This window comes from Panulirus ornatus, chromosome 21, assembly GCF_036320965.1.
Source record: "Panulirus ornatus isolate Po-2019 chromosome 21, ASM3632096v1, whole genome shotgun sequence".
Lineage (NCBI taxonomy): Eukaryota > Metazoa > Arthropoda > Malacostraca > Decapoda > Palinuridae > Panulirus > Panulirus ornatus.
The window spans coordinates 11,283,950-11,296,381 of record NC_092244.1 but is presented as its reverse complement, the minus strand read 5'-3'; the positions used below and the strand labels follow the sequence as shown (position 1 = coordinate 11,296,381).

Sequence of the window (12,432 nt, the reverse complement as noted above, 5' to 3'; positions counted from 1 at the left end):
CATTGCCACTTAACACAATGCATCGTCCAACAAAAGTAGTTTTAGAATTAGCTTAGTTTTCCCCACTATTTCGTTAACTCTGTTGCATGACTGTATGTCCCAGAACATGCTGGCATGGCTCCCTCATCCTTTTAGAAAGATCACCTGAAACTCGTCTAGGCCTCCTGAACCCACCCAGCTCATCGGATACCCACCTAAGTCATCCGAATCTGCCCAGGTCATCCCAAACCCATCCAAGTCACCTGAACCCATCCAGGTCACCCGAACCTGTCCAGGTCGCCCGAACCCGTCCAGGTCGCCCTAACCCGTCCAGGTCACCTCCCTCGTCTTACTGGTGTTGCAGTGTCATTTCTTTCTTGTGACCCATTTTTCTTTGTCTTGCTTTCCCGTTCTCCTTCCGGCTAACCAGTTTTTTTTTCTGATGTCTTTTCCTGTGTGAACTTATCTTGCACATTTCTAAAACATTTGATGTTCACGGTCCCTGTAAATCCTTGGATCATGTGAAAGCATTTGAATCCTTCCAGGTGGACCATAGAACAGCCTTTAACGGATAAATAAAAACATTCGATTTTCAATAAACCGAAACTCCGATGCTGTAAGTATGTTCAGTCACATAAACATCTGTTTTCCACTTGTCATGTTGATGTATCCGGCCCCATACCGTTTTCTCTACCCTGTTTATGTATTCATCTAAGTTATTTATTCGAAGGTTTACTGATGTACCCTTCCTTATCACGTTTTCTCTATCCTCCTGATATATCCAATTCTGTTTATCCGTCTTCTTTTTCCCTGAAGCATCCGTCCTTTTCTGTCCTTTTACCATCGGTGTTGCATTGCTGGTGTAACTGTCCTTTTTAAGAAATTTCTTTGTCCTGGTAATATATCCATCCTCTTTAGTCTCTCTCTCTCTCTCTCTCTCTCTCTCTCTCTTGATAGTTCCGTTATATTTGATTCACTGGTTTATCCATCTTTTTACCATTTTCTTCGTCTAGCTGTCTTCTCGTTTTCTTCTTCCATAGCGTTTCCTTCGTCCTGCCGAATGTTTTCATCCCTCATCCCTTTTTCTCCCTCTCTGACATGTGTCCCCCTCACCGCAGCAGGAGCTCGGGAGCCGGGGTGAGGACCGAGGTCAAGCCCCAGCTGGCTACTTACTGCCGTCTGACCCCAGCCTGACCCCAGCGCTGACCTACAAAACGGCCAGGAATGGCAAGAAGCACGTCCAGTTCCCAACCCACACCACAGGTACGTCAGGGCAACGTATATACTACACCTAGTGCGTTTTGCTAGCATATAAGTATCCATCTTTCTGTGTGTCTAATTATCTATCTATCTATCTCTGTCTATTCCTTTGTATACAGGGTTTCACACACACACACACACACACACACACACACACACACACACACACACACACACACACACACACACACACACACACACACACACACACACACACACACACAAACTAGAAAACGTAAGTATACTAAAGGTAGGTAAAAAGTGAAAAGATAAAAGTCTCTCTCTCTCTCTCTCTCTCTCTCTCTCTCTCTCTCTCTCTCTCTCTCTCTCTCTCTCTCTCTCTCTCTCTCTCTCTCTCTCTCTCTCTCTCTCTCTCTCTCTTTGGTAGATGAGAACCAGCTGTAAAAGAAGTAAGTAGATAGTATCATCTTTGGTAGTTTATCGGTGGAACCAGTTGTGAAGAAAGCAGTTGGTAGATTAATACCATCTTTGATGAGCACCAGCTGTGAAGGAAGGTGCAGGAAGATAGGTACCAGCTGTGAAGGAAGATAGGTACCAGCTGTGAAGGACAGACTGTGGGACAAGTTAAAGGAACAACATGAAAAATGTTCCACAGATGTTTAGAGTCAGTCTGTCTGTCAGCCAGACAGGAAACTGGCTAGAAACAGAAATCAGATTGGGAAGTTACTAAGGAGGATTACCAGAGCAGATTGGGAAGTTACTAAGGAGGATTACCAGAGCAGATTGGGAAGTTACTGAGGAGGATTACCAGAGCAGATTGGGAAGTTACTGAGGAGGATTACCAGAGCAGATTGGGAAGTTACTGAGGAGGATTACCAGAGCAGATTGGGAAGTTACTAAGGAGGATTACCAGAGCAGATTGGGAAGTTACTGAGGAAGATTACCAGAGCAGATTGGGAAGTTACTGAGGAGGATTACCAGAGCAGATTGGGAAGGCAGTGTTGGCCCTCGAGAAGGCTGGAGTCGGTCGATGAGAATCAAGAATACCCAAGGTGTCTACAAGTAGTGCCTCTCCTCACGACCTGAGAGACATATGCATAAATCCAAGACGGGTCCTGTGAGCTCATTACAAATCTGACGACTTTGGATTCGTTCCGTGGAGTGGAGAAGATAATGTTATACCCGTCTTTAAAGAAAAGGGGACGGCGGACTAGTTTTAAACCCTAAAACCGTCATTAACTTAGATTTCATGCTGAGACAGGTGAGTAAGATGTACGTTAATGTTTTTTTTGTAGTTGTCAGTATGTAACGAGAAGTATCATGAACTCAAGACAGAAGAGCTCATGTTTTCTTGATGTTCTGGATTTCTACGACACTGAATCCTTTTCTCGGATTGTCTTTTTAAAACCAGATGATACCTGGTACTCTCTTCCGTCGGAGATGGCGGAGGAGATAGAAATCGGAGTTGATGTTTAAGGAGAATATTGAGATTGCAGGGAATGATACTCATCAGAAGCACATTTTCACATTGAACAAATGTAAGGAGTGTCGTTCCACAGGGCTCGGTCAGTAATGGGGCCAGTGGTACTTCTGAAGTGACTCATTCTCGAGAGGGAATTGAATCCTTCCATTACATGTTTGCGGATGATGCCAGACTTACGTAAACACTTCAGACTGCAGTAGTGTGCAGGTTGATCGTGAAAAAGCTACAACTGTCGTCTAACATACGGACCTAAACGTTCATCCTGGACTTATAAATGGAAAGTGAGGAAGAGAAGGAAAGGTGAACCCCATCCAGATTGTGACTTGTTATTTAGGAGGAAGACGTGCGTAGGAATCAGCGTGCGAGAAGGACTGTTGGTATTGACGCAGCACAATGATCATCACCACCAGGAGGGGGTGAGTGCCAGATTATAAGGTATCTCTCTCCTTATAAACGTAGAGGATACGTTGTTCTTAGAGTGTGGCTTTCAAAGTCATTATTCCACACAGCGGATAATGGTTTTGATAAGCAAAATGTAGTTTAAAAGAATCTTAATATTTTGGGGTTACATAGATATTGATCTAGGGATCATGGAAAACATTGTCAGAGATATATGGTATACGATGGACCCGGGTTAGTGTGTGACGTCGGCTTTGGTCTGCCCACATAAAGTGAAACCAAGAAGGTTCAGTGACGCGCTTCAGCCGTAGTGCTGGGGGTCAGCCGCTGGAGGCGGAAAGAAGACTTCCTGTGCAAGAGAACAAGTGTAAAGAACATTATAACTTCGTCGAGGGTGCACGTGACGTGGTCTTAAACTAGTTCATCGAATTATGTAGGGATGCACTCGGCCCGTCCGAACACCAGTCACTTAAGGAAGAGAATAATGGGAAGGAACGTATGGGAACAGTTCGCCAGCAGTAGAGCTGTGGAAGAGTAGAAGAAAAGAGATGAAGAGATGTGGGGGGAAGAAATGAAATTTTGGAACTGTGAAGATAGAAGATGGAACCCTGTGATGATGAGGCTCGTACTCCATACATGCGAGTATATACGGAAGAATATTACAGAGGTTGGCGCTGCGATTCGAGTGTTCTGGGTTGCAGACCACCCAGCTGTTCATCCCTCCTGCTAGGGTTGGTTCGTTGAATAGCTGTCTTCCGTTAGCTCTGATACATATATATATATATATATATATATATATATATATATATATATATATATATATATATATATATATATATATATATATATATACTTGAGTGTGTGTATATGGGTTAGGTTAAGATATAGGTGAGAGCAACAAGGGAATAAAACTGTCGTGGTACTAGAGAGATACACAGCAATATAATATTTCCTCAATACACCGTACAGTATCCAGCCGAGGTAATTACAGTGTTTTACGGCCGTGGTGTCGCTTTCATCCTTTGCCATCAAAGAGTTTAATCTCGAGGGAAGTAGCGGGGCGTCCAACCCAGCCACTCCATACGCGGGCCGAGCCTCTGGTAACGTGGTTGCCACTGTCACAGTTTATATCCCTGGTGGTGTGGCCCCTCTTGTTCCCAGGATTCGTAGTGATTCGTATTCCGTCTGCAGGCAGATCACTCCACCACTCGCGTTAGGGCAGGGTCTGCAATTCATTCTCTCTCTCTTATTAGAGCCGGAATTCAAAGGTGTGTGTGTGTGTGTGTATCTGAAGCCACTCTCAGATCCGGAGTTCGACGTTGCGAGTTCTGGTGCGGGAGGACGATCACCTCGCCAGCGTTCTTATTAGCACCAGATTTAGCGCACGTGTCATCACCGTTGTTGATCGCCAGTTGCAGTTCTCATTAGCTTTATAAGCGTCGCCAGCGTCTGCCAGTCATGAGTCCCACTTCTCATTAGTTCCAGGTGCTTTCCTCGGCGCCTCTGTTCCCACCAGTTTTAGTCTTACTCTGCAGACTTAATCAGCTCTCCCGGAGCGGGAATTGATTTGATGGTAGGAGATGAATGTTTCAAATGGCGTAGATCCACCTCACTCACGTAACCGTGATAAAGTATTTATTTCGTATTCACGCAGTGTGTATTTGTGGTATACGTGACTCTCTGTGTTGGAGTGAGAGTGTCCATGTATGTAAAATAGATTGTTTGTGTCAGGAGACATTTTGTCAAGCGATGCTTCTATATACAGATATACCTGTGGTGCGCTGGAGAACTCCCAGGCGAATGTGACAGTCTGCGGAATCCACAAATATGTGACCTCATTTTTCTTGCTCTACGCTGAATTCGAAGTTCAGGTTTATTTCTTTTATAAATGTGAATATTAACATGATACAAGGGAAGTTCAGGTTTATTTCTTTTATAAATGTGAATATCAACATGATACAAAGGAAGTTCAGGTTTATTTCTTTTATAAATGTGAATATTAACATGATACAAGGGAAGTTCAGGTTTATTTCTTTTATAAATGTGAATATTAACATGATACAAGGGAAGTTCAGGTTTATTTCTTTTATAAATGTGAATAGTATCATGATACAAGGGAAGTTCTGGTTTATTTCTTTTATAAATGTGAATATTAACATGATACAAGAGAAGTTTATTTCTTTTATAAATGTGAATATTAACATGATACAAGAGAGGTTCAAATTTATTTCTTTTATAAAAGTAAATATTAACATAATACAAGGATGAGGTAGTGACTATTCGTTGGAGGTTTGGTTTACTCTGTGCAAGGATCAAGGTTTGTGATAGAGGCTGAGTTCAAATCTCACCTGGAGTGTACATAGCCTCGCTGATATGCCATAGCGAGTCTCGGAAGTGGATATGCCATAGGGAACACAAGGACTTATTGTTTTCAAAGCACAGGGACACCGCTGGAAGCCGCCGTCGACTCTGGTGTCCAGGGCTCAGGAACGCGCCGCAGTCATCTCTGGTGTCCAAGGTTCTGGAACACACCGCTGGAAGCCGCTGTCTACTCTGGTGTCCAAGACTCAACATAACGTTAGAAGTTGACTGCTTCCCTCGTCAACATGTACCTGAATACCACATGAGTAGAGCTACATTATAAAGCAGTGTATGTTGACCGTCATTGCAATATACGTTTATAATCTCTTACATTTAATTTGTACTTCTTGAAGAGGACATTTTGTATCATGTGTTCAACCAAGTGGATCATTAGCGGCACATACTTCACTTTCCCCGGCTGCAATATTCTTGATGGACCGTAAACGTATCTAAGCTTGGCTGGAGTGAATGCGAGAGCTTCAACGCAGCTTGAGCTGCGGAGAGAACGTCCTCGTTAGTAAAGCTGTCTTGACGAAAGGTTTGGCCAAGTCCATGATTCTGTCTCCGTTAGTAGACAATTATTCTTTCACAGTTTGAGCTTTTTGAGCACGACGATACGACCTTTGGGTATGATAACCCGGCCTTTGACCTAACCCTTGAGGTTCAGGTCAAAGGGCAGACCCATCAAGGGTAGCCAGGTACTAAATGAAGTCGCGGTCAACATGAGATAATGAATTATCAGTCCATTTTTCTTTCGCCTTCCCGAAGGAAAGGAAGAACTGCTCTTCTACCTCCGGCGTCCATTTTTCTTTCGCCTTCCCGAAGGAAATAACTGCTCTTGCTCCCTCCGGCGTCCAGACCTTGGTCATGTTGTACATCCGAGCTTATTGTCCTGAAGTACGGTCATGTGACTTCATGTGCTGATGCTTGTGGACGAGTAGTTCAGACTACCGTCAAGAGCAGTTGGCTCTGACCAGCACTGCAACGCCTTGGAGGCGAACTTCGTAAACGGTTCTCACCTGTTACTATCAAGTGTCATACATAACATTCCTCCTGAATATCATCGTAAACTATTATGCATAGCAGTCTCATTATATACAATGTTTATTCGTCCAAGATACCTGATTAATCTGAGGTGCAGTCGCTGACAGAAGTCAAGGACGCGCCTAATGGTAGCTACACCTGACCTTTCTATCAGTACAGCTTCCACCAGGCGTGTCCCAGACTCTCTACCTGTCCGTGCAGAGGACCCAGCACGGGTTACACCAGGCGTGACACAGGGCTTTTATCCGCGACAGTTCCTGTGACATTTTTTTTTCTTTTTTTAACGGCGTGGTCGGGGAGTGACTGAGTACTCGCCAGCCTAAGCTGAAGGTTGTGGGTTTGCGTTCTGTCCTCGCCTGCCGAGGAAGGAACGCCCTCACCTCACCCGGCTGGTGCCTGGTCCTAGTTATTAGGGAATCACAGCACGTAATGCGAGCCACACTGCTCCCCTGTGTACCGTTGGGTCGAACTTGGTTTACTCTGTGGCCTCGTCGGCTGACCTCCACGCATGCTACTGCTGCCGGAAGCCACAATACGATATCTATGCATATTTTTTATCTTTCGAGTCTGATCCTCGGTAAAACGTTTCAGATTTCGTACGTGATATGATTTGCTCATTTACTTTTTTTTTTTTTTTGGTGGAGTAACATTGTATGATACGAGTTCAGATCCATTGTATTAACAATTGCAATTAGGAAAGATAAGAAGCACTGGAGCTTAGTATCATATGTGATCTTACAATCTGTTCACAAAACGTTTTACTTAACAATAAAATTCCTAATTCTGCAACTTTATTTTGTATTCTAATTTACATTTTCTTTTGCGTGAGAGATTTTAATTTTGTCATTAATGTGGACAACGTTTCACATTAAGTTCCAGTTTTGTTTAATCCCTTCATCTCGACGGTTCGACCCTTGGGTATGATAGCTTGACCTTTAAACTCCACATGAGAGGGCAGGTCACTACACCCGTGCGTTGACCGTTGTGCTCAAGACCATAACATCTACAGTGTTACAGATCATATGTGCCTAAGATATACGTGGAAATGCTGAGGGGCATATGTGTGCCTGGGTTGCCTACAACGCTAGATAAGTGGCGCGTGAAGGAGGTGTTCCTACCACGCCACACTTCTTGGCCGTAGCACATGCCTGCAGACTCTCCGAAACCATATCATCCCACACACTTTCCTGCTATTGACACATACGAAGTAGAGCTCATGAAGGACTGCGAGGGAGTATGTCTAGCTGATTAATTTCAAGTGAGATGGACGAGGGAAGATGCCTGTAGATTTAAGGACGTATGTTAGTTGTTATGATGTAAAACCTTCCCACATAGCCATCACCTTGCCTCAGATACGTGAAGGTAATGTATCTAGTTTACAGGAAGCTCAGGCCATCAGCATGTGAATGTGTCACACTTATGCTTCGTACTGAGTGGCATGCAAGATTCTAGATATTAGACATGCTGAATAGAGTGACAGAAGAATATCCAAGTTGACCATTAGGATATAAGTTAACCTAACTACCGTCCTCCATCATAGTACTTCAGGTAAGGAATGGTGTCTTTTTTTCCCACAGTGGGAGGACCTGAAAATACTGACATTTCTTTCAGTGTCAATTAGTGTCAAAGCACAAACGCTCACGTTCACATTATTACTGTAGGAGAGAGGGACAGTGGCTGAGATATTACCTTCTGTGTTGCAGTGTCAGAGACTGAACCGACGGAGGTGGAGAGCGACGCGGCTACCGGTGCTACCCTGGGGGAGTGTGAGAGCCCCACCAGGGTGGGTTCTCCACCGGTCATCTCCACCAGCGTGGCCCTGGGGGAATGCGACAGCCCCCACAGTACGGTCCCCACCAGTACATCCAGGGAGATCACACTCTCCTGCATCTCCACCACCTCCAGGGGCGCTGAGGCTACACCTCTCATCGACCCTGAGTCTCCAGACGAGATGAAGAGATACTGAAGCTTCTCAAGAGAAACAGACGAGATACTGAAGGCTCTGCACAGGAAGGGAAGAGATACCGAAGGCTCTTCAATGGAAGAAGAGAGATACTGAGGCTTTCCTGAGGAATAGAAGAGATACTGAATATTCTTCTTGTAGCAAGACGCAAAAAAGACTTTAACGGCTCTCCGGTGGAGATGGAGAGATACTGAAAGTCCTCCTGAGGAAATGGTTTTCAAGTTCTCGAATTGAAATACTTCAGTGTTTACTGGAGAAGGAAAGGAATGTATGAACTTATAAAGACATTAAGTGGCAAAGGATGGAGATCAGCACTGAGTGTTTTTCTGTAAAAAGTGAGGAGTTCCTGAAGTTTGACATGAGACATGAGTTTTAATAGTGTTTAGATAGTGTACGAGTACTGAAGCTTTTCGAGAAGACTTGATTTAGGTCTAAGGTTTGGATCATAAGACAAGGAATGACGGTTTCAAGAACTGCAAAGGTGCTTGAGGTTCTTCAGAGACGAGAGATTCCAGCACTGACGATTCCCTAGAAACACTGCAGAGGTACCGAACCTCCTTCAGAGGAAGGATGGGTGCGCTGAAATTTCCTCTGAGAAAGGAAAAGTTACTTAGCTTTGTTTAAAGAATACATGAAGTATTCACTTTGTCCTGGATCAGTGTATGTAGGAAAGAAACAATGATCGATTCTCCAGACGCCAGCTGGTAGTTCCTCCTTAGTTGGGGCATGTTCATCTGCATCATGTTATAATATGATTCATTTGAAAATTCATTAGTAATGTGTCAGCTACAGAAAACTAATCAATCACATTTAAAGCTCTCAAATGATAAAAAAAAAAGATTTCAGGAAATATAACATTACCGAGCTAACACTTCATGAAAATGTCGGGAATTTTAATCTAATTCTACCAACTGTGTGAGCTAGGAAATGAACATTTTATTTTTTACGAGGATTGGAAATGGTCTCGTAGCTGTTCATGTGAATGCACCATTAGGTCATTGATAGGAAAGCAAGTAGTGTTAGCTATGTTATCAAAGGGTCGAAAGTAAGATTGGAAGAATCACGGGTGATACTTTTTCGTAAGGATAAGTTTCTCATTTGAAAAACAAAGAGAGCAGGATCAACAAGCAACAGATTCGTCAGAGATATAAAGTGTTTTACAAAGATTTCTCAGAATTTAGTGGAAGCTTGTTTTTTTTTTGGGTGAGTGCTGCAAGACACATCAGAAAATATGTATCATGGTTCAACCTCTTGAGGTCAGTGACTTGACCCTCGAGTGCGATGGTTACTGCCCATAACTATGATGCTTTGACTTACGGCTCAGGTTGAAGTTCACGTCGTCATACCCAAGGGTCGTATCGTCGTGCTCCAGGGTCGTACCTTTGTGCTTCAGGAGTAACAGAAAAGGTGTTGGTGTTGTTTGATGTCTAGTGTAGGAACCTTAAGAATATATGTATATATTAATGAAGAGATTAGTCTAATGACATATTTTTTGTAAAGTATAAGCCCAGTGAAATCAAGTCATAAGCTCCTTCTCCTGACTAATTATGAGCCGTCTCTCACATCCCACAAGAAGGTCTTCATGGATGACGAATCGTCGACCGCCTTCAAATAACTCGGAAATCCTGGTTCCTCATGGTTGACTGACAGATCACTGCTCATCTCGTATGCCACTTATGAAGACCCTAAGATGATTAACCACTTAACGAATAACCTTCATATTCTTCAAAGTTCTGAGTGACTTACCAGTGGTTCACTTTTCATACTACTCAATCTGTCAACCAATCACCATCTAGCTGTCGAGCCCTCTCTTGATCTCGGTAACGAGTTACTGTATACAACTTGAGGAACCTTCTCTCCGGCTAATACGTTTTCATACATTTGGCAAACGCTCGGTGTATTGTGCTTCATCGGTAGTTGTTCTAAGGCGTGTGTGTTTATCACATCGTGTGCATCATGTGTTATTGAGCGAGTAGATCGGCGGGTTTGGCCAGTGGGGAAGACTTGGTATCTCATAGAAACATCTTGGACCGCTGGGTGATGACGACAGGTTAGATCAGTGTCAAAAAGTTATTTAATTTGTATCATAATCATTAGGTACATAAATTAATTATATATATATATATATATATATATATATATATATATATATATATATATATATATATATATATATATATATATATATATATATTGATATATTGATATATAAAGATCTCAAAACTATATTTGTATTTCGAAGAGGTTAGGGTGAGTGTAGTAGCATTTATACACTCAAAACAGTATTAAAATATTCTTTAATTATTTCATTGTGTCTACTAAACCGTGTTTGCCATTACGATTCTTTACATATGATCCTGTTTTTCTCATTAGCATCAGATACGGCTTCTAACTCTGCCCCTGTGTCTTAATTACTGTTCTAGAGCACCATTCTCTCCCTCTGTGGCCTAATTGCTCTCCAGGAGTAGCATTTTTCCCCTCTGCCCTAATTACTGGAGTGCCATTATCTCGAAATAACTAAGTACCAATCTGTCCCACTTTTTCTAATTACTGTTCTGGAGAATCTTACTCTGCAAACACTACGTCACTCTGTTTCCTGACATGAGCATCCTTCGCTATACGCTCTCCGCTACGGAAGGACTACTCTGTCCCTTTGATCGACATTAAGAAAGAAGACTCCACCATCTTTCCCTCTTCGTGTATTCTACCTCCTTCCATTTCCTGAACACCTTGTCAGACGGCATTCGTACTCCCTCTGGGATCCAAATACTCTACTCCTTCCTTTTCTCGTCGGAAATAACTCTATGTTCTCTCCATACCCTCAAAACATCCCGCTTCATCAGCCTCCCCATCCCAAAGACTACACATACACTAGAGTTCACCTAACGCATTACATTATACATCCTTTATATCTCGGAAGCAACATTCTGTTCCTTATGTTTCATACGCCGGAATTTACACCTATTCGAGACTTTCCGAACCGCCGCTCTAGCCTTTCCCAACCCCTGCCTTGAGACTCCGAGCCCTCCTCTGTATCCCGCCACGCATCCAGAACAATCCACTTCACCGTCTTAACCTAAATAGCCTCGTCCTTCCTTGTTCTGCCCTGGGTAAACCCAAATCCGAACCTTCGAATCCCAAAACAGTCCAGTCAGATCTCATTCCAAACATCGCCTTTCACCAACTAGTTATACCGAACGTACGTACCTTTCTTCTAAGAAGATGTCTCTTTCACTTCTATTTTCCGAGCTGGATGTCTTGAACATTCTTTTGATCGATTATCTGTTACGGACATCCGTACCTTTAGCTGCACAAGCAACACCTCAGGAGTCTAGCTAGATGACAGCTTCAGATTGTTGGGACGCCGAGGATTAAGGTTAACAATATGTAATACAAATATATATATATTTTTTCCTTGGCAGTGTAGCGAGGATGTGGTGTTCCTAAAGTCAGGTGGTGTAAGACTTGTACCTCTGTAACGGTCTTCATACTTCTGTTACTGAGGTAGAAAAATGGTAAACGAGGCGAGAGAAGCTCGGTGCTGGGTGCTTTAAACTCCTTTATATATATATATATATATATATATATATATATATATATATATATATATATATATATATATATATATATATATATATATATATATATATATATTATATATATATATATATATATATATATATATATATATATATATATATATATATATATATATATTTGTATGAGAAGGCATCGTCATTTTTGTTACCCACTGTAGCTTTCTTAGGTATATGTTGGTTTATATGAATGTATATGAATAAATGGATGAATATAATGTTGTTTGGGATCCTTAGTGCCGTGTTCTACAGTGTCGTCTGCCATGGAGATAACAGTTTGTTTCCAGAGGTGTACAGTTTCCACTGCCTTTCCTCATTAAATGAGCCGCCTTTCTTACCATTTTACAGCCGCAAGTGTCCTAGACTGCTACCACTCACAACCTCCT

At 42.5% G+C, this 12,432-nt stretch overlaps 1 protein-coding gene across 3 annotated transcripts in view; it reads left to right on the top strand.

Moving 5' to 3' along the window:
* Window positions 1-12,027, top strand: part of LOC139756361 (uncharacterized) — an 84,819-nt gene extending 72,792 nt beyond the window's left edge. For 2 of the 3 annotated variants that reach the window (XM_071675727.1, XM_071675726.1), the window contains exons 9-10: window positions 1,098-1,242; window positions 8,191-12,027. In XM_071675727.1, the coding sequence (XP_071531828.1) occupies window positions 1,098-1,242; window positions 8,191-8,453 (408 nt within the window). In that variant the 3' untranslated portion in view covers window positions 8,454-12,027. The remainder of the gene's footprint in view (window positions 1-1,097; window positions 1,243-8,190) is intronic. The other variant, XM_071675728.1, reaches the window with a different exon arrangement.
* Window positions 12,028-12,432: the final 405 nt, after the last annotated feature.